Source organism: Colius striatus, chromosome 4 (genome assembly GCF_028858725.1).
Source record: "Colius striatus isolate bColStr4 chromosome 4, bColStr4.1.hap1, whole genome shotgun sequence".
Lineage (NCBI taxonomy): Eukaryota > Metazoa > Chordata > Aves > Coliiformes > Coliidae > Colius > Colius striatus.
In genome coordinates, this window is record NC_084762.1 from 48,603,138 (window position 1) to 48,627,902 (window position 24,765).

A 24,765-nucleotide genomic window follows, 5' to 3' on the forward strand; every position below is an offset into this window, starting at 1 on the left:
GTTTTCTCACACTGCTTGAATAAATTAATTTCTACATTCAACTGTCTTTTTCAGTGTTTAATTGTACCTTTCTCTGCATAAGCAACTGTACAATATTTATGCCATAGGTACGCACAGTTATGTTAAAAAGATGGATGCATCTATACAAGTCATAAATCTCAGGATCCACTTCTCTGGTAGAGAGAGAGATTTGATGTGTTACAGTGATAGAAACCCAACTGAAGAGAACTAATGCATCTTCACCTACAGCACCTCTTTGGCTGGCTGTGTTTGTGGTGTACCATTACCCTAGAGCTACGCTGTGGATTGTCATAGGACTGCTCTAGGCCAAAGAGCTTCATTCCTCTCAGAGCTTTCAAGGGGACAAGGTGGGGAGGTTTCACCCCCACCTTCTGGTAGGATCCCAGATGAAGGGATGGTGTAATCATATTTCTGTCTTGGAGAGAACAAAAAAGATCAGGGTAATCACCAGTGAGGTGTTTTTAAAGGTTTCAGGTTTGAGAGATTGGACAGTTAGATGATGTGTCCTGACAGTTATCTCAGCTAAGCCATACTACTTTGACTGCTAATAACTGAGCTACTGTAACCTGCTGCCCAGCTGTATGCGATAGTACTGCAGACTCCTGAGTTTTCTCACTCTTCTGATCAGTAGGGATAGTATTAGTCCTGTAAACGGTATAGGCATCTGATTAACACAGTGATAGTACCTGTGCTAAATCCTACTGCAAGTTAGATTAGGTAGGTATGGCTTTTTCTGCCTCTCATTTTTAACCCAATCACATGTTATCAAACCTTTCATTTTTCCTCAGAAACGGATTGAGGAGACAAGTATACAACAGAATGGTATCCTGGATATTCTGATCTCTGCCCGATCTTCTCTGACACAAGCTAACAGTGTGCTTGGATTATTTCAAAAGAGTAAAGAGGTATAGTTAATCTTTTAAAGTTAAGGTTAAAAACTTCAAAATCTTGCTGTGACTGTAATGGGTAGCATAGCTCAGTGGCTAGGACACGAGGTTTATCGGAGCCTTGCAAAATGGAAAGGATCTCACAGCTCATCCTGGGTGCAAGAGGAGCCTCTCCGCACAGGCTTCTGTAAGAGAATCTTGTTGAGGGTTGTGATGTGTCTGAGGAGACAGTGAGTTGCAGATATATGAATTTTAGAGAATATCTGTGAGAAATATTGTAAGTGATTGTGTTGTTCTTGTATTTAGTTGTAGACGATTGCTTTTAGCCACTGTCAGAGACAGGATACTGGGCTAGAAGGGTCTGGCTCAGTATTTATGTAACGGATGTAGAGGCATAATGTAATGACTAGCAGTTGTTTCCAGTAACCTGCAGAGTAAGTTGGAAGGGAATCTTCTCCCCTTGGTCTCCTGAGGTGTATGTAACACTGAAGGAGACAAAGTCAAACAGATACAAATGCAAATAAAACTTTATATTTATAAATCCATAGGAGTATGAAAGCCTGGCTGCTCAGCTGGATGGAGCAAGGAAGGATATGAATGAAAAGCTGACAAATCACTCCTTATCAGCAAGCAAAGAACCACTAGTGGTGAGGGCTGAGGAATATGCCAAATCTTTGCAAGACCTGGCAAAACAACTGGAAGAGTAAGTTACCATTCCTGTAAATGAGTAATGTTTGTACATAACATCCATGGTTACAATGCTCTGTCTGTAACTGCACTTACTTTAGTGACAGTTTGCAGAGTTAGAAAGAAATTTGGTGTGTCTTCTTCTGCTTCTTCTGTACAAATGTTTTCTTTTTTCACCTCAAAACAGGTTTCCTGTATTTTTCTTGATATTTTTTTTTCTTTTCCCTTAGAAGTGAAGGTTCTCATAATACAGTTTTATGGTCCTACACTAACACTTCATTTACTCTCTTGAGAAAATCTTCCTGTACAGAGTGGGAAGATGTTTAGAATATCTTCTTTGTAGTGTTATTTCCTGTACTCATACCCAAGGATACTTTTATGATGTCAAGGAATTGGGGAAATATTTGGAAGACATAGTAACTTGGCAATCTTTAGACAAATTTATTTGGCATTAGTGAGGAAAAGATCTTCTACAGTTATCTCATCCTTCAAGGAATTTTCTAAGACAGTAAAAAATATGATAAATGTGATATGAATCAAGTGTTACACTCTCCATTACGTGTACCTTTCCTTGGAATTATGAGTGGGGTTTTGGACATCTTCTGTGGACATCAGAACAAAATGAAAAAAAGTGAAACCCTGGTTATTGGTTTTTCCTGTGCAAATTGTTTGCAGCTTGGCATTGCACCAACTAGGAACTCTCAGAAAAGTTAAATTCCAAAATACCTAACTCAGATGGAAATTTTTTTTATAAAAAAATTAATTTTCATTGATTTTTAAAGTTAATTTCCAGTGTGATTTTTTTTTTTCCAGTTAAGAAGACACTGTTCACTCAAAGACAAGGCAACTAATACTGTGCAATGTATAGGTCATGAGGTGTGGGTTAGAAGAGGTTATTCCAGAGCTGCTGTGCCAGTTGTTGGGGAAAACACAAGAGGCCTTGTAGTTACTCCCTCTTGTGCTCCATCGCCACTCCTGTAGGATGCTAGAGCAGCCAGAGATGATCTGGAAGCTGAGGTTTTCTGAACTGAAGTGTGCTTGGGGGGCTGTGATGAAAGTGACTCATTGAACTTCTGCCTTGGTATATTCTTACCATCTTATTTGTTTAAAGACTGCTTTGGAGGCCTACGGTTTCCAAGTACCTGAACTTATCCCATCTTCTGAAGAATCTCTCCGTGTTGGTTCATCTCTAAGTTTGATCTTATTGCAGAATTAAATGACAGATCTAACTGAAAAAGATTTTCTGTATTGGTATTAATTAGCACATTGGTGAGTTCAGGTGGATTCAGAACACTTCTCAAAGCCCACGGTCTTTGCAGAAGGCTGCATTTTTCACCCTTTTCCCACAGAATAAAGAACAGTGTCAGTACAGACGAGTTGGTAAGCTGTGCTGTGGAAGCTTCTACTGCCTATGACAATATTATTAATGCCATCAAAGCAGCAGAGGAAGCAGCCAACAAAGCTGGGAGTGCAGCTGACTCAGCTCTATTGGTAGGTACCCATAAGTGGCCAAATGATGGTAAACTTGTTACAACTGGATTACCTTTTTTTAAGGCATCAGAGAGGCATCAAAAGAAGACTCCTGTGTCTTGGCATGCACTATTTGTCAGTGGCCATTATATGAGCTGCTGTTCTGGAGGTTCATGAACTAGCCTTCAGCACTAAACAGCCTCATTACTGCCTTTCTAATGAGGCTGTCTGTGTAAATGCTAACTGTTCTTTTCAGTGCAAAATAAAGACACCTGCATAAGGTAAGCCCAGTAGTTACTGAAGGTGATTCCAGGTATTCTCTCTTACTTTGCACTAGTAATACCTACAAGCTTTTCAGAGGCAAAGTAGTATCTGACAGCTGTGTGCTAGTGATTTCTTCTGAATGCCCTAAAATATACCAGAAATTTGATAAAGACTAAGGTTATATTATGCTTAAATTCATCTTGATGATTGTTATTTAACATGATGTTCTTCATATGAAATCTCTGCTCTTGTATAGTTTATTTTTTTAATCTAGATTGGGCTATCTCTTTTACTCTTAAAATTTTAGTAGAATTAATTAAAGCAGTCTTACAATACTCTGCTTCTATTACTAGACTGTGAAGAGAGAAGACCTATCAGGAAAAGCCACGCAGCTAAAATCTGAGAGCACTGCACTCTTGAATCAAGCACAGGAGACAGAAAGGAAAGTGCAAGGTACCTAGAAGAAAGTGATATTGGAAATGTTGGCATGGCATGACAAGCTTTCATGGAACCACGCATTTTCACAGTTGAGCAAAGTTCTGCAGCACGTACTTAACCAGAGGAGGCTAGTTCCATTATGATGGGACATCTTGTCGTGGTTATTTCAAATGCCAAAAAGGAGAGAAAGTGGATTTCATACCTCTGCTATGCTATACACCTTTGCAGTACTGCTGTCCAGCAAATCCGTAGCTTTGGACTTGTTTTGCAGTGCAAATGGTCATTTGGTGCTCAGTGGCCACAGGAGCTAAGAATGCAAACTGATGTTGCCATACCACCTGTCCTGAGAGGTCACATTTCTGTTTAAAGTTCATACAGGATATTCACTGTTTTGCAGCTATTGGTCCAGCCCTTGGAGACATAAAGCAAAGACTTGGTGTGGCTGATGGAAAGAAGAATACATTACAAACTGACCTTGTTACTCTTCAGAATAATCTCAATGGGATAGACAGAGGTCAGTTACTGATCACTCCTGCTTTACCTCTTTCATCTGTTACTATAAGAGTCTGCATATATGTTTGTGTGTGTTTCAGGTGACATCGACACCATCATCACCAGTGCAAAGGACATGGTAAAAAGTGCCAAGGATGTCACAACTAATGTATTGGATGAACTGCTCCCTATTCAAGCAGATGTAGAAAAAATGAAGAGTACCTATGGAAGCACAGAGAGTGCTGGCTTCAGTAAAGCATTGATGGAGGCAAACAATTCAGGTATTCCAGGTGCTATCTGAGACCTATTAAGTCACTGTTAGGTAAACCCAGTTAGTTTTGCAGCAGAAACTTTAGTCATCCAAAGGTTAGGCACCTAGCCTAAGCTGGTGTTCTGAACCTCCTTTATTGCCAGTGGAAAGGGCCCGGTGCTGCAGAAGGTGACTCGGGCCATCCTATGACATATGTTAAAAGCTGATGCTATGACTGATCTCGAAAGACTTGGAAGCCTGTGACCAGCAGGGTACCCCAGGGTTCAGTATTGGGTCTGATCCTGTTTAATGTTTTCATTCATGATCTGTATGATGGGGCAGAGTGCAATCTCAGCAAGTTTGCTGATGGCACAGAACTGGGAGGAGTGACTGATGCACTAGAGGGCCGTGTGGCCATCCAGAGTGACCTCAACAGGCTGCAGAATCGGCTTACAGGAACCTCATGATGTTCGGCAAGGAGAAGTCTTGCACCTGAGGAGAAACAAAGCCGTGCACTCGTAAATGCTGAGTGCCACCCAACTGGAAAACAGCTTTGCAGAAAAGATGCAGAGGTCCTGATGGGCAGCAAGTTGAGCATGAGCCAGCAGCATGCCCTTTTGGCAAAGGCTGAAATGCAGGAGGTTCCTTCTGAACATAAGAAAGTACTTTTATACTGTGAGGGTGACTAAGCACGATCACGGGTTGCCCAGGAAAGCTGTGAAGTTGTCATCCGTTGAGATATTCAAAAGCCATCTGGAGATGATTCTGGACAACTGGATCTAGGTGGCCCTGCTTGAGCACAAGAGTTGGACAAGATGATCTCCAGCCACTCTCTAATTCTGTGGTTTTCTGTAACTAGAGAAGGGACCTCAACAGTTAGCTTAATCTAGATGTCTGCTAGCTGAAATTAAGTGAAATGGATTGCATAGTGGCTACATTGAGTACAAAATAAGGGAAAATCACAACGGCAAACAGTGACTTGTTTCATCTTTTCAGCAACTTTGTCTTACAAAGTCAAATGAAAAAAAATGTTTTATGTAAGGTAAATAAAAGAGCTAGCCCTGCATGTTAGTTATTGTAAAGTCGTAAGTCATCCCTGCAGTTACAAGACCAGACAAGTTTAGAAATCATATTTAGAAAACTAATAGGTCTGAATTTCTTCTTTATTTGCCTTCTGCATCATAGGGTTGCAGTCTGCTAATACTTTCAGGCTGGTTTGGGATTTTTTTTTTAGTCACAGGAGGTGAAAAAATGTTTCCTGTTTTAATGAAAATTTAAATTCTGACAGTATCACCTTTTCTCCTGAAGTAAAGCTGACCAGGTACTTTAAGGATCACTACTGAATTGTGATCACTAGCAGCCCCGACACAAAAATTAGACCTGCCTTACTTGATCAGGCCAGCAGTGTGCCTACCCTGGTGTTCACTCTTCAACAGTGACAGTGGGAGATGCTACTCAGGGAATGCACATCAGCCTGACCTGTCTGCTGTCCATTATCTTCCCCCTCCCCTAGCACCCGCAGTCACTGGACAATAATTTGAGAGAGCAGAGCACATCCCTGTCTGTTCTATTTAATAGTTTATTCCAGACTTCAACTTACCAAAAATCTTTTTGGAGGTGCTGATTCTGTCTGCTCCCACAAATATTTTTGGTTACAAATTCCAGAAGTACAGTATTCTCTGTATAAACTGCTGGTTTTGGTCGGGGCTTTGTAATATTGTAGGATTAATGAAAACAGTTCTGTCATCACCCTGCTCAGTGCTTTCCTGAGACTTGTGTAGTGATGTCATGTTTTTGCATCTGTTTCCCTCCTACTTTCTATCAATGATCTTTTTTTCTTTCATTGCAGTACAAAAGCTGACAAACAAACTTCCAGATCTGTTCAGCAAGATAGAGAGTATCAACCAACAGCTGATGCCAATAAGCAACATCTCTGAGAACTTAAATCGCATCCGAGAGCTGATTCAGCAGGCAAGAGATGCTGCAAATAAGGTCTGTCCTGAACATTGCAATCATGCTTGACCTCAGTGGTTTGGACACACAGCATTACTTCTGTTTCTCTTTCTAAAACATTTTGTTAAAATATGTGTGAAAGACTAGATATCAATTTAATTCAACAGAACCACCTAGCACTTAAAAGTAACTGTGATGATGGGAAGCATAGTAATTTCTACTTGAAAATGAGTGGATGCAGTAGTATCCTGCTTCATCCTCCTCCCATAGGGATTTTTTCCTAGGGCATCTCTGCAATACTTTTTAGTACAATAGCCTCTTTTCCTTCCAAGGTACATTGTGGTGGCTTCGGCAGCAGGGGTAATTGGCTTTGGAGCTTAGAGGCTGTTACTGCTGAAAAAATTGTGTAGCCATGTGCCCCAGCACGTTAGGAGTCAACTACTCACAACTTGTATTAGACTGCCCTTTCTCCATTTAAGCAACTGTTGTAGTTTCTGAAGGGATAACATGGTCTCAGGTCCTTGAGGAGCATCCCTGAGGTCATCACAAATAACCCACAGTTAAAATGAATAAGAGGATTCTGTGACCATAGTGTAAATAGTGTAATAGGACGTGTCTTTATTAATATCAGAGGCACATCATAATTTCCAACAGAAATGGATGTGTATGTAGGCATCTAAATAATTCACAGGCTTGCTTTTTAGAGCTGCAGGGCACATCCTTCCCTGTCCGTGTATTGAAGATAACAATAACTTGACCGAGGCATGGTAAGGGCAGATTAATTGATATTTGGAGTTAACCAGTTCTGCGATGAGTGAGAAGTATTGATAGTAACAGAATACTGTATTACCCAGTCTGTTTCCTAGTGATATTGTTTGGTAGAATTAGAGTCCAAATCTGTGGTAATTGATAGCTGTAACATGACTAGGATGTGTAATAGGTTACTTTGCAATTAAACATGATAGTGAAGTAAGTAGGAGTAGTAGCACTAGATAAATATACTTTTTTTTTGTCTTAACAGGTTGCTATTCCTATGAGGTTCAATGGCAGCTCTGGTGTAGAGGTCCGACCTCCAAGCAACCTTGAAGATCTGAAAGGCTATACTTCACTTTCTTTCTTTCTGCAAAGACCTCAGAGAAGATCAGACAGCCCCCAGAGGGCAGCAAATAAGTTTGTACTATACCTGGGTAATAAAGATGTAGGTATATTTTGATATTTAATCTGATTTTTAGAGCAGACAACATGCTTTGAGAAATGAGTGGGAGATTTATTTTGACTTAAGTTGGTAACTACTGCTGGCTCATTTCTTTATAGTTGCCATTACATGGTGACAGAAGTGTTTTGTAAGGATTATTTCATTCATCTATCAACAATGTAATTTTGTTGGGTGACTGACTGCTTTGCCCTTTCACACTTTTCTGTTTTGCTCCTTTTGAAGTTATTTTTCAGCCATGGACACCATCATAAGTGTCAGGTTCTGCAGGAGTCAGCACAAACTCAGCCTGACTCCTGTGATTCTTTTCACAATAGAAGCCACTGCAAGTTTCTCAGTTAAAAAAATAGTAATCATTTTATAATTTCCTTCTCTGCTGAATATGCAGAATAATACAAGCCTGCTTGTGCATTCAGGCACCAGCAAACATCTTAAAATTTTCCTTCATGTGGTTCCTAACTATGTTTAAGTCTCATTATCTGGCAGCATCAATATGAGTAGTGAGTTTTGAGCATAAAAAGAAAGCTGTTTAAAGGTAGCTCTTCTACACTGGATTTCACGTTTTTATCCCTTGAATATCTGGCCAGGATATCTGTTGACAGCTTTTTAATTGTTGCTTGTGAAATATGGTATGTTGGATAAATAAAATGTGAATCATTCGGGAAAATGACTGCTCCCAGTGATGTCAGTAGGAGCCATTGTCCTTGACTGAGTGTTACTCCAAACATCTCTATTTCATAGACACTGATTTTGATTTTGATTTGTAGTAAAGGTGTCATGTTTTCATGGCTTTAGCTGGGAGATGTTACAAGTGAGAAAAATTATTTTAGCTACTATTGTTATAAAAATAAACAGCCACACGTGACTCCAATTGATTTACAACTATATTCTCTGAATCAGTGCAACACATTATTCATTGAATCAGTGCAACATATAAGATCATGATTTTTTAATAGGAGTTCTTCTCATTAGGTGGGTGGATTACTTATGAGTCATGCACAGTATGATGATGATGTCTCTGGGGAATTGTTGCTGTATTTTACTTTGATTATCATTAATTGTTTGCTAATGATATTTACTTTTCTCTTCTTAGGCTTCTAAGAACTATATTGGTATGGCTGTGAAGGGTGGTCGTCTCACTTGTGTCTGTAACCTGGGTGACGGTGATATAGAAATAGATATGGGGCCACTTGTGACTCAAAGCAACACTGAGGAGGCCGTTATGGATCAAGTTAAGTTTGAAAGGTAAAACATCCACATTGCACAGATGTCTTTTCCAAAACTGACTAAGAACGTCTTTTATTAGTGTGATGTGATATTTTGCCTGTCTGTTTTGATTTTAGGATTTATCAGTATGTAAAGCTGAATTACATCAAAGCAGCAACATCATCTTCTCCAGAGTATGAAAGCCCTTTGACTGCAAGTGGTGGAGGCGATTACACTCTCCTAAATCTTGATCCCAGCACTGTGGTCTTTTATGTTGGAGGATATCCAGCAGATTTCAGGGTACAAAGAGTTACTTAGTCTTTTTAAGAGATTTCCATATTAATGATTCTGTTGTTCTTACAAGTAAAGATGGGAACTAGCAGCCAAAAAGCCGTGTAGAATTTAATCCATGTCAGTAGGAATAGATGAGGTGCAAGGACATGCTACTTCCTGCAGAAACTGGCTGGCTTATAGTATGCTAGAACTCAAAAGAAGGGAGCATGATGGTGTCTGATCTGCAAAGGACAGCGTAAAGCTCTCCAGCCCTACTAAGTGCCATTCCCAATCCATCCAAATGACTGAATTTTAAACTGTGCTGCAGTACTCCTGGAGTGCTGTCGGAAGAGTTGGATATTATCTACAATTATATAATGATTGGATTTTATTTAGAGTGTAACATTTTGTGTTTTATTAACATTTGCAGTAAGTCTTAGCAGTTGCATGTCAATGTCAAATTTCATCAGCTGATATTGACAGAATGTTTTTGATGGTACTATTTTGTAGCCTCCACCTAATCTAGACTATCCTCATTATGAAGGCTGCATTGAACTAGACAACCTAAACGAGCATGTTATCAGCCTTTACAACTTCAAGAGGACATTTAATCTGAATACCACTGAAGTGCAACCCTGCAGAAGGTACGATATAAACACAGAAGTGTTTCATAGTTCTGTGATTTTATCATTACAAATTCTTATCATTACACATCCAGAAGAATAACCACTGTGGTTCTAAGTCTTGGTCATTACCACATTTCTTAGAGAATATCGTCAGTGTTGTCATGATTCACATCGGTGGCAATCTCAGCCCACTGGACAACAATTTAAATGTTATAATACCCAGACACAATTCATGGTTTATTGTATTCAGTTCCTTTATAAAGTAAATATTACATTAATTGCAAAAAAGTCAGTCACTAATGATTTCCTCTCTAAAGACCATATACAAATCCAGTAGAAACCAGTGGAAGGTTTTCTCTTTACTTGGGTTAGATCATCATTTGGCCCTATTAGTGACCCTGTACCAAATGCTTTAACTTCAGCTTTTTAAAAATTATAACAGTAAGTCCAAGTGGTAATAGTTTTTGCTGTCATATATTCACATTGTGACACTAAATTATTACAGGTATAAAGAAGAGACTGACCAAAGCTATTTTGAAGGCACTGGTTATGCCAGTGTCACATTGAAAGAATCAAATACGCACAGCCCAGTACGGTATGAGCAGACAATTGAGACTACTGCAGATGAAGGCATCGTGTTTTTTGCAGCAAATGGGGTAATTTGTTGAATGCTTCTGTTGGTTTCATGGTCTGAGAATGTTCTTTATGACTTTGCTTACTCAAGAACATGCTAGATTTAGTAAAAACTGTAAGGAAACTTCTTAAAAGTATTATTTTTGTCCATGTGGCAGATTAGATTCTGCTGTATGTTTAAAGTCATATGGCTTAGTTTTAGGTGGTCCTGTAAGGAGCAAGGAGTTGGACTCGATGATCCTTATGGGTCCCTCCCAACTTGAGATATTCTGTGATTCTGAAATGGCTGCTCAATACTCACTTTGTCAAGGCTGATAAAAAAAGAAATCCAAGTATCTTCCCCATTAGGCTGAGCAGAGAATTCAGAACGGGGGGTGGGCAGGGAGGATCAAACCACTTTCAAAGCTCTGAAATCCACCAGAAGTGGAAGTGCACTCTCCCAGATCCAGATATGGGTGGTAACAGAATGAGGAAAAATTGACAAAATGATGTGGTGACTTAGAGCTGTAAAGGTGCTCAAAGGAGCAGTGATGATACTTAACATTGTAGTCTTGTGTGTGAGCAATGTGACATGTTCCAGATAATTTCTTAATGCTGGAAGAAAGCTCAGTAGACATCTTGAAATGGCCAAAAGTTCTCAGGAGGTTTGGAAAATACAACTAGAAGTGATACCAGATCTGTTTATAACAGTTTAATGTAAAACTTGTTTGATTATTATAAGTTTTAGTCTGCTTTGTGTTATCTTTTCCCCAAAAAGCCTTATTGAAGCTACTAGATAGCTTCATTAAAGTCATTCACATGACAGTGAAATATATATGAAATGTTGTGTTGTGTTTTATTTTTTACTGCAGGATCAGTTCATCAGTGTGCTCATTAAAGATGGTCATATAGTTTTCAGATACAAAGTTGGCTCTGAGCCTCCAAAAGAAATAGAAGCCAGTTCAACTGTAAATGATGGAACATATAAACAAGTATGTCATTTTAAACAATCAAGTGATCATTATTTGTGAAAACACACATTAACTGAAACTAAACATCATGTTGTAAAGTTTTGTTGTGAAGTTTTCCTTTTGAGGGGAATCAAGCTGTTGCAGATTAGTTTGGACATGTGAAAATTAATCTTTCTACTGTCATGCTTCCGTATGAATAATTTCAGTTTTAACAGAAAAAACACATCAAAGAAAAGTTCTTTGACAAATGAAATGTTAGAGAGCAGTGTAGGGGAAAGTGACCTGGGAGTCATAGTGGACAGCAGGATGAGCATGAGCCAGCAATGTGCCCTCGGGGCCAAGAAGGCCAATGGCATCCTGGGCTGTATTAGAAGGGCTTTGGGCAGTAGGTCAAGAGAGATTCTCCTCCCCCTCTACCCTGCCCTTGTGAGACCACATCTGGAATATTGTGTCCAGGACAGGGAGCTGCTGGAGAGACTTCAGCGCAGGGCCGCCAACATGGTGAAGGGAGTGAAGCATCTCCCTTACAATGAAAGATTGGGAGAGCTGGGGCTCTTCAGCTTGGAGGAGACTGAGGAGTGATCTCATTAATGTTTACAAATGAGGTTGTCAGGAGGTTCAAGCCAGGCTGTTCTCAATGATGTCCAATGACAGGACAAAGGGTAACAGGTACAAGCTGGAACATAAGAGCTTCCAAAGAAACAAAAGGAAAAACTTCTTCCCTGTGAGGGTGACAGGACACTGGAACAGGCTGCCCAGGTGGGTTGTGGAGTCTCCTTCTCTAGGGACATTCAAAACCCACCTGGATGCATTCCTGTGTGACCTACTCGAGGTGATCCTTCTCTGGCAAGGGGCTTGGACTGGATGGTCTTTCGAGGTCCCTTGAAACCCTTAAGATTCTGTGAAAGCATTGTTTAATTTGAGAGAACTATGTATGTTGCAATTAATAACACTATTTTAATACTTAGATTAGAATTTTCACCACGTAAGGTTTTATTTCTTCAGACCAGATTGATCTTGACAGAGATTACTTTTTTTAAATTACTTATCATTTTAGCTTCAGTCTGGCTGTTTTGTTGCACTACTAGAGTGAAATTGTAAACATATTGTTAAAACCTTTGATTGCTATGTTGATTCATTCTCCCTTTTCCCATTACTCCATATCCAGCTAAATAGTGTAGGTCACAGCATCTGCTGGAGTGAGTCTTTATGCCACGCTGGGTCAAGTTACCCAGGCAGCAGCTCCCAAATCTTCAACTGCAAATAGAAGGCAATATCTGAATGTTAGGTGAGGTGTAATTTTAGGCAATCTTTCTGAAGAAAATAAAAACTTCACCATGTATTTTGATAGTAGGGCATTTTCCTTAGGCATTTGCTTTGGCTAAATGCCTAAATTTTGCAAAAGTAACTTTACAAAGTACTTTTCAACTACTGCAGTTATTCTGAATTTAAGGCACTAGTAAACAAGAGGAGAGGGGGGAAAAAAAACCAAAAAGACTTTGTGTTCTGCTCTGTGGGAGTACTTTTAGTCTACTAAATGATCTTTGTTTCTGCTAAGTAAAGTAATTCTCATTATTCACCTATTTCAGATTCATTTGGTGCTTGCCCGAAGTAGGAATACTGTTCATGTCAGCCCTGGTATTAGTGCCAACATAAAGGTCTTCCTTTTCACTACGTACTACCTAGGTGGAATTCCATCTTCTCTACGGGAACAGTGAGTAACCATAAAAAGCCTGTATTACACAGGTTTGTTTGGAAATGTGGTCTAAACTCTTTCCTTAGGCAATTTCTTTCACACTCTGTATTGAGTATTTTATGTCATATGAAAACAACTGGTTTATCATATATTATCATAGTCTTTTAGTTTGGTTATTGGTGGTATTTTGTTAGGGTGTATCCTGAAAACTGAATTTGATCAGCGTAAAGTATATTTGTGCAAGAAAGATTGCTCTTGCTCTGGTTTTCTGTTTGTCATATTGTCAGCATTTACAGGCTACTATATTGGTGTGTGGTTTGAAATACCAGGCTGCTGAACTCTTTTTTTTCCTTCCACTCCGTGAAACTAGCTTTAATGTATCCACACCTCCATTCCGGGGCTGCATGAAGAATGTGAAAAACCCTAACACTGCCTCAGTTGCTTTTGATGAGGCTGTTGGTGTCAGCAAGAAATGTTCCGATGACTGGAAGGTAACTAACAAAGTTCCATAAAAACTGTTGCTGGAGTTCACAGAGTCTGGTTTGTCTGTAGATCCTGGACTGCTATGTTTTGCTTAGGCCAAATATTATGTTTGGTTAACATGTGATGGTAATAAAAGAACCTGGGCTTGGTGCAAAGATATGGAAGAAAAGCAGCCTCGCCCCTACTGTAATAGCTTGCACCAGCACATAGTCCACCCTCTTAGTTAATACTATGTGCAATTAAGAATTCATATTTACCATTTAAACTTGTTGGCTTCCGGTTGCTGTCATGGATTAGGCCAGAATACTTAGTTAATTGATTCTACACAGGATTTTCTCTCTCACCAAGGTGCTTATGCTTCCTAATTAAATGACCTCTCAACCTTTATTCTTGGGAGAGCTAAGCACATTCCGCTTCCACCAAAGTTGCTCCCCACAAGGCTGTTGCTCCACTCATCTGATTGTTTTATAATTATTTTCTGTACACCCTTGAGTTTTGCCATGTTCTTTTTAAAATGGGACAATGTGACATTTCAGTGTTGGCTTAACTAATGCTGCATGGAGAGATGAAAACTACCCTTAGGCTTCTACTTACTGCCACTTACATGGTGCATGATCCCGTTTGCCTTTTTTACTATGGCATTGCACTGAAAGTTTGTGCTCATTTGCTTTCCCTTTGTGGCATGTAAAGCTTTGATGGAACAATTTCTTTGCAGGCCATATCCCTGTGCAGAGGATCTGACCTTCATTCCCTGTATCTATAACTTCTCATGTATTAAAATGTGTTTTGTTCAAAAAGACACAGGTATATTCTATCCTGTGACTCAGTTTCAGTGAGGTAGCTCATCATGTCAATGCAAAGAGCAGCTAGAAATGAACAGCTCATTATACTCAGCAAGCCTTATCTCTCGTGAGAGTTTCTCAGATCATGGTTAATGCTGGTGAAGCCAATTCAGTCAGCATTCTGTACTGAAGTAATTGTACTTGCAGTCTGCCTTGTACTTAGTTTTGGCGTGAGTCAGTCAGAGTTATCTTGAGTTGTTGTCCCATGTTGCCGTTTCATCTGATAAAAAGAAAATCACTGAAAGCATTATCTCTTTTTCAGCTCATCAGATCAGCAGCTTTCTCCAAGAAAGGAACACTGAGCCTGAGTGCAGCAGGTTTCCCATTTCCCAAGGATTTCCAAGTTGGCTTTGGCTTTCAGACCATGGCATCGACTGGAACACTCTTAAATTACAATCTATGGGTATGAAACTTACTCAGCTTAAAAGATATGATTGGTTTTATTTCTGGATCAGTCATATCTGTTTGTGAGTCGTGTCAGTTTGGCATCAGTTTGTGTCATAAGTCTCATGTAGATTCCTGAATTTTAAGGAAAGAAACGGCTGCTATAATAATTTTTTAAGCATGGCATCTTGCATGTCATAGGCCAGAGAAACAAATCCTGGCAATTTGTTCACTCCATGAACAAGCAGTTCGACAAGTCACATTTGAAAAGTTGGGAATTGAATCCTCTGCTTTCTATAAAAATAATTTAAACAAGTGTTTTGAATATCTGATATTCAAAATGCAGGGGTATTTTAAAGTAGCAGCTATGCTAATTGTGCAGAACTTTGCATAATATCTGGTACTAGATGATTGGGAAATGCAATTTTAGCAAAAAAAAGCTTATTTCCCACCAGCAAAAGAGACCACTGAGATCTGCATTAATGATGCTATCAAAGACAACTGAGGGCACCTGCATTTACCTAATTATTTTGTGGGATTCTTTTATAGCCTAATATTCTTACCATCTTTCTGACACCTGGCTTTGTAACTGCAAAGATGGGAGAGAAGGAAATCCAACTGGAAAATAAATATGAAGATGGGTCAATACATTATGTCACAGTAATAAAAGAAGACAACATGTGAGTCCAGTTCTTTATCTGGTTCTTTTATGTTGTGATTGGAGAAGGAAGATGAATTTTTTTTGTGTGACTTGTTCTTTGGGTACACAGCTAAAAATGGCCTCTGCTAGCAAAGGACCCTGAAATAATGAAGCAAAAGGTTCTTTTTGGTCTATGAATGTGCATGTCAGTACCTGTGGTATTTCAGCTGTAGGGCACTAAGCATATCTTTTGTAGATTGTATGAGTTCTGACTGCTTGTCAAGCTGGAGTTTTGGAGCTTTTGGCCTTCCCATACACTTCACATATGTCACTGTAGCACACGTGGTTAAAGGCCCAGGGAAGAAGCTGAGACTCTATCTGTTTTTTCAATAGTGATCTGCTAAGCAGATATCAGAAGAGACAGTGAACTGAAAAGCTCCTAAACCATATTGGTTTCTTTGGAACACATAAAATGGCATAAGTGTTAGTTGAAGTGAAAAGTTTTGAAGGATTGGCTATAACTTTGAGTAATTATAACTTCATATTATCTGCACTAGCTGTTGTTGACATGTCAACAACACATTGCACCATTTTGACACAAAGGATGAAATCCTGTCCCAGAGTTGCCAGTGGGTTTTTTAATGAATTTCAGTTGAAATGGACCAGGATTTTGCTGTAGGACTTGAAGTACTGGCTTCAACTCATTTGATGTCTACTACCAAAAGCAGAGCAGTTTCACAGCAGGCAGTGAGGACATACTAAAAAAATCCCAGAGTACGCCAATGAAGCTCTAGCGTAATTACAGTATAAAAAGAAAATGCATCTATCAAATGCTGGGGATTTTAAATAGAGCTATTTCATTGAAGTTCATAACAGTTGCTTTAGATTTTATGCTTATTTTTATTCACTTTGTTTCAGAGTACATCTGCTGGTTGATGACAAGTCAAAATCAGCATCAGTTGACTCTCCCAGAGCACGAGCATTAATTGAACCTATCAAATTTGGTGGAGACAATTTTGAAGGTTGCATCTCAAATGTCTTTATACAAAGGTATCTGACCTAGAGATATGTTTTTTTCCACGCATTTGGGCCTATTTTCCTTCTTTTAATCATATTAAAATGACTTTTTGCTAAATTGCTTTTCTTCTACGTACATGAAGCCTTCATGAACATGTAACTTCGCTGCACTCAGATACTCTTTCATTCGGGTAGATCATACATGGTATCAAGTTGTAATTAAATCTGCTGCTCAGATGTAATGGAATTTCAGTCTGAGTCATACCTGTTTAAGAGCCTTTAAATCAAGAATGAACTCGACATAGTTGAATTGGAAGCTTCCCAACAGGGCATCCAAAGAGATCTGCTAGATTGTATCATGATAGATACACAGAGAGCTGGGTAACAAAATGAATGAAGCTTACTGACAGAACCACAACAGTTGCACAAACAAAAGAGAACATATGTATAGAAATCCTGTGCCTGATCTATGTTAACTCTTTTTTCACAGGTGCTTATGTGATTATTAGAGACGTCTTACAGGTGAAATTTAAGAGAAAACTTAGCTTTTTTTAAATAGGTTCTTTAACAAAAAGCATATCTTGAGTCACAAGTGATATCCCAGTGGAGCTTTGTTTTAGTGAAGTTTTGATTAATGTTTATAGGTTTGTACAGTTTACAAAAAAGAGTATATTTTGATTTGATTATTAAGGAATCATAGAATAGTCTAGGTTGGAAGGGACTTTTAAAGATCATGGAGTCCAACCCCCTTCACTACAGGAGGGGATATCTTTCACTAGATCAGCTTGCTCAAAATGTATCATAGAATCGTAGAATCACAGAACAGTTGGGGTTGGAAGGGACCTCTAAAATTCATCTAGCCCTACCCTCTGCTCAAGCAGGTCCACCTAGATCAGGTCACTCGGGAATGCATCCAGGTGGGTTTTGAAAACCTCTGGAGAGGGAGACTCCACAACCTCCCTGGGCAGCCTGTGCAAGGGCTCCATCACCCTCACAAGAAAGAAGTTTTTCCTAGTGTTTAAGTGGAACTTTTTGTGTTCCAGCTTATATCCATTACCCGTAGTCACTGGAGACAACAGAAAAAAGTGTTGCCTCATCCTCTTGACAAACACCTTTTAAACACTTGTAGACATTAATGAGGTCCCCTGTCAGTCTCCTTCTCTCCAGGCTAAACTGCCCCAGCCTTTATAAGAAAGATGCTCTTTATTTAAGTACTGAAAACCAATGAAGTAGCCTGTATATTAACCTCCTCCTAAGAAAACAGATTTTGAAAATTGCTTTTGGTACAAAAATTGATGTGGAATGAATATTGTAACTAGTCTGATAGAGTGATTGGAGAACAGGACCTGAATTGAAGTAGTTCAGCTTCCGTGCCTAACTCTACAACTCTTCTTGTAGAAAGCTAGGGACAAGGAGATTCATTGTTGTTTCTAGTGGTAAAGTGTTTTCTAATTTACTGATTAGAGATGCTATGTACATATCTATCATTACTTGATATTACTCTTTATACACTCAAGTTTTGATAGTGTTTCTGATAATTTGGCTATAATGCTAAATGCCTTAACAAATTTCATTAGAATATCTTATTGAAGAACAGAGGGAATCATTGAGTTAGAACCTGATGTTATCATTTTTTCTTGGTCTGCCACTGGTTATGCATAATTAACCAGGAAATTTTTGTAGTCTCATCCAGAAATTGTGTTCAGTCAAAGCTGCTGACATTTTTTTTCCCCTTTTTTCAACAGAAATATTTGTTTGTTTGTTTGTTTTTAATAGATAGCTTTTAGCAAAAAATACTTTGTTTAGAAGAGAACAAAATGTCAGAGTTTTTCCACAGACAAAAGGAAATAGTCAGAACCAGGACAAATATGAATTCTTTTTACATCCTAAATTTTTCACTGAAAAATAAAAATTGGTACTTTGACATCAGGTCACTGAGAAATCTGTTTTTTACAGAACACAGTTGTACAATATGTTGTTGATTACGCTGAAGAAAAGGAGCGCTGTGTTACTGAACTTACTCCTTTCCCCACTCTAGGGCAGGTCAACTTCCTGAGGTTCAGAATCTTGTTAATTATACTGCAAAGACTGGAGTGTCCCTCGGAGCTTGCCACAGATACGAGAATCTTGCACCAATGCTGCTGAAGGAATTTAGAAATCCTCTCAGATTTAAGATGCTCCAGGTATGCTTGTTTTTACTGTCACCATTGCTCCATGTGATGCTTAGGCTCTATCTGCACCGCCATGGTTTGTAGATTCAGATGGTTTTGGTTTCCTTCTATCTCACATCTGAAGCAAGTTGCTTCTGTGTTGAAGTTCCATGCTAAATCCATGCCTGTCCACAACGACAACAGCTTCACTGTCATTTAGAGAAAGCTGTTAACTACCTCAGATGGGAAGTCTTAAATGTGTACATTGAACCTTTTTTCTTCATATGCTCACATAGTAAATGTTTCAATTCTATCTTACAGGTACAGAAAGAAAAATATCTTGGTGATTTGAAAGCTGCTAGTGTGCAAAATCACGTTTTACCAACTCAGTTAAATGACAACAGTGAAGCCTATCTCCTTGGAAACATCCCTAACAGTTTCATATCCTATATGTTTTCTCCACCGTCATCAGGAGATGGGTAATACAAATGTTCCCTGTTCTCCTCCTAATAATTGAATTGTCAAAGCTGCTGGAATCTTTGGATGCTAAGTTAGGATTTTTCTCTTGCTTATGTTTTGGGGCATACAGAGGAGTGGTTTTAAAGGTTCAGGCTTTTTTTTTTCCTTTGATAACATTTACCCAAACTTAGTAGATTTACTTGGATGTGGTGGACAATTACAGAAGATATTGATGCCAAGTCCTAAGCCAGAATACGTCAACTTTCATTCACATTCAGAGATGCTGGCAATGTAGAACACCATGATTCCACCCAAAAGCTATTCTGCATTTCACAGAATCATAGAATAACAGGATGGTAGGGGTTGGAAGGGACCTCTAGAGATCATCTAGTCCAGCCTCCCCTACTAAAGGAGGTCTCAATCAGGTCGCAGAGAAACACATCCAGGTGGGTTTTGAAACCCTCCAGAGGAGACTCCACACCCTCCCTGAGCAGCCTGTGCCAGGGCTCCCTCACCCTCACAGCAAAGAGGTTTTTCCTTATGTTTAAGTGGAACTTCTTGTGTTGCAGCTTGTGTCCATTACTCCTAGGCCATTTCACAAATGGAGTTTCACTGACACTTTTCTGGAGAACTGAAAATGCAACTAACAAAACAGACCTGTTTTAGAGTATGCTTACTTTCCCCTGCAGGTTACATTTTTCTGTAGATGTACGGACTCGATCATCAAGAGGGTTAATAGTTTTCATGGAGGAATGGTCCAAGGACTCATATGTGGCTCTCCACATTTCAAAAGGATGTTTTGTCTTCTCACGTGGCTCTGGAGGAAAGCGAATCAAAATGAAAACCGATATTAAATACAATGATGGACAGTGGCACACTGTAAGTAGTATGGCAGAGGAACCATGGTGAAACCACAACTAGTATTCAGCAGGCACAGCCCATTGAATTTTTTAGGTATTGGAGATTCTATTTTGGTCATCTGAAGTTGTTTCCTATGCCTGAAAGTTTGTGTGGTAGACAGGTCCCTGTTATGAGAGAGCTTGGAGTCATAGAATTATAGAATAGTAGGGTTGGAAGGGACCTTTAGAGATCATCTAGTCCAAGCCCCCTGCAGAAGCAGGTTCACCTAGATCAGGTCTTTTAGGAACATGTCCAGGCGGGCTTGAAGACCTCCAAGGAAGGAGACTTCACAACCCCTCTGGGCAGCCTGTGCCACTGCTCCCTCACCTGAACAGGGAAATAGGTTTTTCTTATGTTTAAGTGGAACTTTTTGTGTTCCAGCTTCATCTCATTACCCTTTGTCCTGTTGCTAGCTACAACAGAAAAAAGGGATGCCCCAACCTCCTGACACCCACCCTTTAGATATTTATAAACGTTAATAAAATCTCCCCTCAATCTCCTCTTCTCCAGACTAAACAGCCCCAGTTCCCGCAGCCTTTCATAGAATCATAGAATCATAGAATCATAGGATGGGAGGGGTTGGAAGAGACCTTTAGATATCATCTAGTCCAACTCCCCTGCAGGAGCAGATTCATCTAGATTAGGTCGCATAGGAACACGTCCAGGCGGGTCTTGAAGACCTCCAAGGAAGTAGACTCCACAACCCCTCTGGGCAGCCTGTGCCACTGCTCCATCACCCTCACAGTGAAATAGTTTTTCCTTATGTTTAAGTGGAACTTCTTGTGTTCCAGCTTCATCCCATTACCCCTTGTCCTGTTGCTAGCTACAACAGAAAAAAGGGATGTCCCAACCCCTGACACCCACCCTTTAGATATTTATAAATGTTAATAAAATCTCCCCTCCATCTCCTCTTCTCCAGACTAAACAGCCCCAGTTCCCACAGCCTTTCCTCATATGAAAGATGTTCTATACCCATGATCATCTTGGTGGCCCTGTGCTGGACTCTCTCCAACTTGTAAAGACTGATGATCCCAGCATGTTGTTTTCAGTTTAAATATTTGGAAAATATGGTTAAAGAAAAAAAAAAATCCAAAGACTTTCATTGGCCTTGAGGTTTCTCATTCTGTCATGTTTGCACCCTGTGAAGGTGGTCTTCAGCACAGACGGGAAGAATGTCCGCCTTGTTGTTGACGGTCTAAGGGCTCAGCATGAGAGATTAGCAATGAATTCTGTCATCAGCGTTAAGCCACCAGTCTATGTGGGAGGGATGCCATCCCTGAAGAGACCGGTAAGTAGGTGACACATCAACCCCCACACATTCACCATGCTGCACTACTTACATGTGAAAGCAATAATGTGTGGGACTTCCACAGTGAAAAGGTTTGGGGGATATTTCCATGCACCAAGTGAGCTCCATCTGTGACTGGTGTTTGTAGTTGTTCATTACAGATCTTTTTCCTCGCCTGTTCACACAGGCCTCAGCCAGACCCCTATTTTCAACGTGTTGCTGAGACTCTGGTAACAACCATGTACCGTTTTCCTTTCTGTTCTTTTAAAAAGGGGAAGGGTGTGCTTGAGATGTCATGATTCCTGTTGCATTGTCTTTCTGACACGTTATTGGGAAGTATCTGTTCTGCAAGCAGGAGTTAACATTAACTCAACTGGTACTTTCATGGTTTAAGCTCTTTTTAAAAATTTTTCAATACCTTTTCACTGCATCAAGGGTGAGTTTTAGATGCCTTTAGTGGCAATTGGCTTGCTATAGTTTAACAGTGAAAAAGAACTAACGGCTATTCTTGCTTTAGTACTCATGTTTTGAAATATGCTTTCAGAACATACCAGTGACCAGTTTCAAGGGTTGCCTGAGGAATTTCAAGATCAATGGAAAAGTCATGAATGCACCTCAGCAAAAAAATGGCATACTTCCATGTCTGGATGTTCCCACAGACAGGGGGATTTATTTCTTTAATGAAGGAGGATATATCACCATTGGTAAGACGTGTAGAGATTATGGTGTATGGAATTATGTCTGAAGTGTGTATGTGTAAGGACCTTTTTATTTAATTTTTATGTGGTTTTGAGATTATCTCCTACCATGATCATTTCTCTACCCACTGTTTAATCCTCCACAGGTAATTTGCTGATGGGCTTGGATTTTAGGATTGTATTTACCATTCGACCAAGGAGTTCCACAGGTATACTCCTCCATGCTGGAAGCAAGCAAGACAACTACTTGGCTATTTACATGGAAAGAGGAAAGGTAGGTACAGGGTGTGTTTCCATTTCAGTTTGTTTGCCCTCATTCAGTAGGGGGAATTCTCCCCTTGAACTCTGGACTTTAGGTGTTAAAACATTTGTCATAGGTATAACACTAAACAGCCTCTTCAGAGCTGTTCAAAACCATCGCATGGAAAAGTGAGCGTTTAACCTGTCTGTGTGCCTACATTAGAAGCTTCCTATTGTGTGCACACCAGCTTGCACATGCTTTCTTCACAGTGTTCAGCAGGAGGGCACAATCTTAATTTTCTCAGACTTCTGAGCCTTTGCAAAAATCCACTCAGGTTTTGGCCGGAGGCTACAGATCTCTGTGGCTTATTCCCACTCCTGTGTCAGTTGTCATGTGGCTGAACTGATGCTGTTCCGTAACCATGTGAGTTAAAGAACTTGAGCGCTATAGCTTTGTGTTAGCATCCTCTCTGGTTGATGGGTGTGTCGTGGTGGTCATTGTTATCGCTGTTGCTTTTTCAGAATGTAACAGCTTTGAAATTTAAGTCTTGGGTGACAAAACTCTTGTGGTTGCTGCTGGAGAGACATCAGATAAAAAGATGTCAGTGCTTCACAGAACCCACTGTCTCATGGCACGATGTAAACCAGCATGAATCTACCTAACTTCAGAAAGCTCAGCTTTGCTCTTCTCTTCCCAGATTAGGGAACTTGGTTTTTAGGGAACTTGGTCTTTTTGTTCCCACTTACTTTTCCCCAGATCACTGATCTGGTTCGAGACACAAGTAGCACATGGAAACTGAGGCATCAGCTGCTGGGGCCTCTTTAAGGGCAAGATTGATTACTTTTTTCAGCAGTAACTGAAAGGAGGAAGGAATAAAAGGTCAATGGGACACCATCAATCTCAGCCTCATAGGAAGTGGACTCAGCATAGTGGTTACCTGACCATTACCAAGTTGTAATCACCACACTGGTAGACAGTTTGAGAGGAAGATGTTGAGAACAACCAAAAAGGTGTTCAGAAGGAATGAGAAGCAAGGTATGAGAAAGCATGAACAGGTGCTTGTTCAAAATGTCATCATAAATAGTCACATTGCAAGCTTCATGAGCGAATTTTGAGTAGTCCAAAATTGTGTGAAAGGCAATAGAAATGTATTGCAGAGATTCTCTCAGGAGATACCAAGCGTGTAGATTACTGCTTTGGGAAAAGAAGGCCTAGTAGGAAAGACCTTGTCTCAGAGAGATTCTGTCAAAGGAATTAATGTGATTTTGTAAGATTGAGAGGGAGACACAAAGGCTTGAATTTATATTTATAAAAATTGTCATATATCCTCTCCTGAGATTTTATTAGGGAAATTGACCTTTCTTTTGGAGAGGATAATTTCTAAAATATGTACACAATGACTGTGACTCTTAAAATTAGGCAAAGCCCAGCCATCACAAGTTCAGTAAATTACTTCAAATACTGTACTTTTCTGTTGGTCTTTTCTTTGCCGTGGTAACTTAAAAGATAACTTTTTACAGGTCATTGCTGCTGGAAATAGTGGTACTGGAAAATTCCAGACATCAGTCATACCTGAGCAACCTCTGTCTGATGGACAATGGCATACTATTGCAAGTATGTTGTATGATAGAATCATAGAATGGTAGGGGTTGGAAGGGACCTTTAGAGATCATCTAGTCCAACCCCCCTGCAGAAGTAGGTCGACCTACATCAGGTCACACAGGAACATGTCCAGGTGGGTCTTGAAGACCTCCAAGGAAGGAGACTCCACACCCTCCCTGGGCAGCCTGTGCCAGGGCTCCCTCACTCTCACAGTGAAATAGTTTTTCCTTATGTTTAAATGGAACTTTTTGTGTTCCAGCTTCATCCCATTACCCCTTGTCCTATTGCTAGATACCACAGAAAAAAGAGATGTCCCAACCTCCTGACACCTACCATTTAGATATTTGTAAATATTAATAAGATTCCCCCTCAGTCTTCTCTTCTCTGGACTAAACAGCCTCAGTTCCCGCAGCCTTTCCTCATACGAAAGATGATATACCAGTTCTTCTGAAACTTTGAAAGGACAATGGGCACAGAGCCCTGCACCTCCAGAGTTTTATTAATCATTTGACTTCTGTTTATTCTGAGAATACTCTTTAGAACAATGTGTGTGTTAATTCAAGGCTTTGGAGGCTGTATTTGACCTAGAGTACCTAGATATCTGAATCTGAATTAAAATAAAATCTGGTTTTCCTATTAGTTAAATTTCAAGACAGCTGTTACTTAAAAATATTGCCATATCTAGTTGACTCTTTAATAGGGTTGAGAAGGAGGACTCATTGACTTGCTTCTTTTCAGTCTCCCAGAAGGACAACACTGTGCAGTTAGAGGTGGGCACACAGAGTAACTATACCACTGTACTTCCACCCTCTCCTCTTAGACGTGTGCATCAGACACTCTACTTTGGCAAAATTCCAGGTAATATTATTGCTGCTTATTTTTTCATGTGTCTACATGGCTTTTTCTCCTTCCCAAAACAAAAGTCCTGTTCATGAATATAGTTCTGTATCGTGTTCCCTTTTTTTGAAAGCTTTGTAGTAATTAATGTTCTTTAAAATCATT

At 39.7% G+C, this 24,765-nt stretch overlaps 1 protein-coding gene across 1 annotated transcript in view; it reads left to right on the forward strand.

Annotated features, from left to right (window-relative positions):
- The window catches only part of LAMA3 (laminin subunit alpha 3), a 117,150-nt gene that overhangs the window by 91,664 nt on the left and 721 nt on the right, over positions 1–24,765 (forward strand). The window contains exons 49-74 of the mRNA XM_061995211.1: positions 810–926; positions 1,457–1,611; positions 2,945–3,086; positions 3,683–3,782; positions 4,165–4,281; positions 4,361–4,540; positions 6,359–6,501; positions 7,484–7,660; positions 8,769–8,920; positions 9,019–9,181; positions 9,665–9,798; positions 10,286–10,436; positions 11,265–11,384; positions 12,953–13,077; positions 13,430–13,550; positions 14,647–14,787; positions 15,318–15,448; positions 16,327–16,458; positions 18,464–18,608; positions 18,897–19,054; positions 19,724–19,913; positions 21,082–21,222; positions 21,767–21,926; positions 22,067–22,194; positions 23,682–23,775; positions 24,502–24,621. Coding sequence (XP_061851195.1) covers positions 810–926; positions 1,457–1,611; positions 2,945–3,086; positions 3,683–3,782; positions 4,165–4,281; positions 4,361–4,540; positions 6,359–6,501; positions 7,484–7,660; positions 8,769–8,920; positions 9,019–9,181; positions 9,665–9,798; positions 10,286–10,436; positions 11,265–11,384; positions 12,953–13,077; positions 13,430–13,550; positions 14,647–14,787; positions 15,318–15,448; positions 16,327–16,458; positions 18,464–18,608; positions 18,897–19,054; positions 19,724–19,913; positions 21,082–21,222; positions 21,767–21,926; positions 22,067–22,194; positions 23,682–23,775; positions 24,502–24,621 — 3,637 coding nt within the window. The remainder of the gene's footprint in view (positions 1–809; positions 927–1,456; positions 1,612–2,944; positions 3,087–3,682; positions 3,783–4,164; positions 4,282–4,360; positions 4,541–6,358; positions 6,502–7,483; positions 7,661–8,768; positions 8,921–9,018; positions 9,182–9,664; positions 9,799–10,285; positions 10,437–11,264; positions 11,385–12,952; positions 13,078–13,429; positions 13,551–14,646; positions 14,788–15,317; positions 15,449–16,326; positions 16,459–18,463; positions 18,609–18,896; positions 19,055–19,723; positions 19,914–21,081; positions 21,223–21,766; positions 21,927–22,066; positions 22,195–23,681; positions 23,776–24,501; positions 24,622–24,765) is intronic.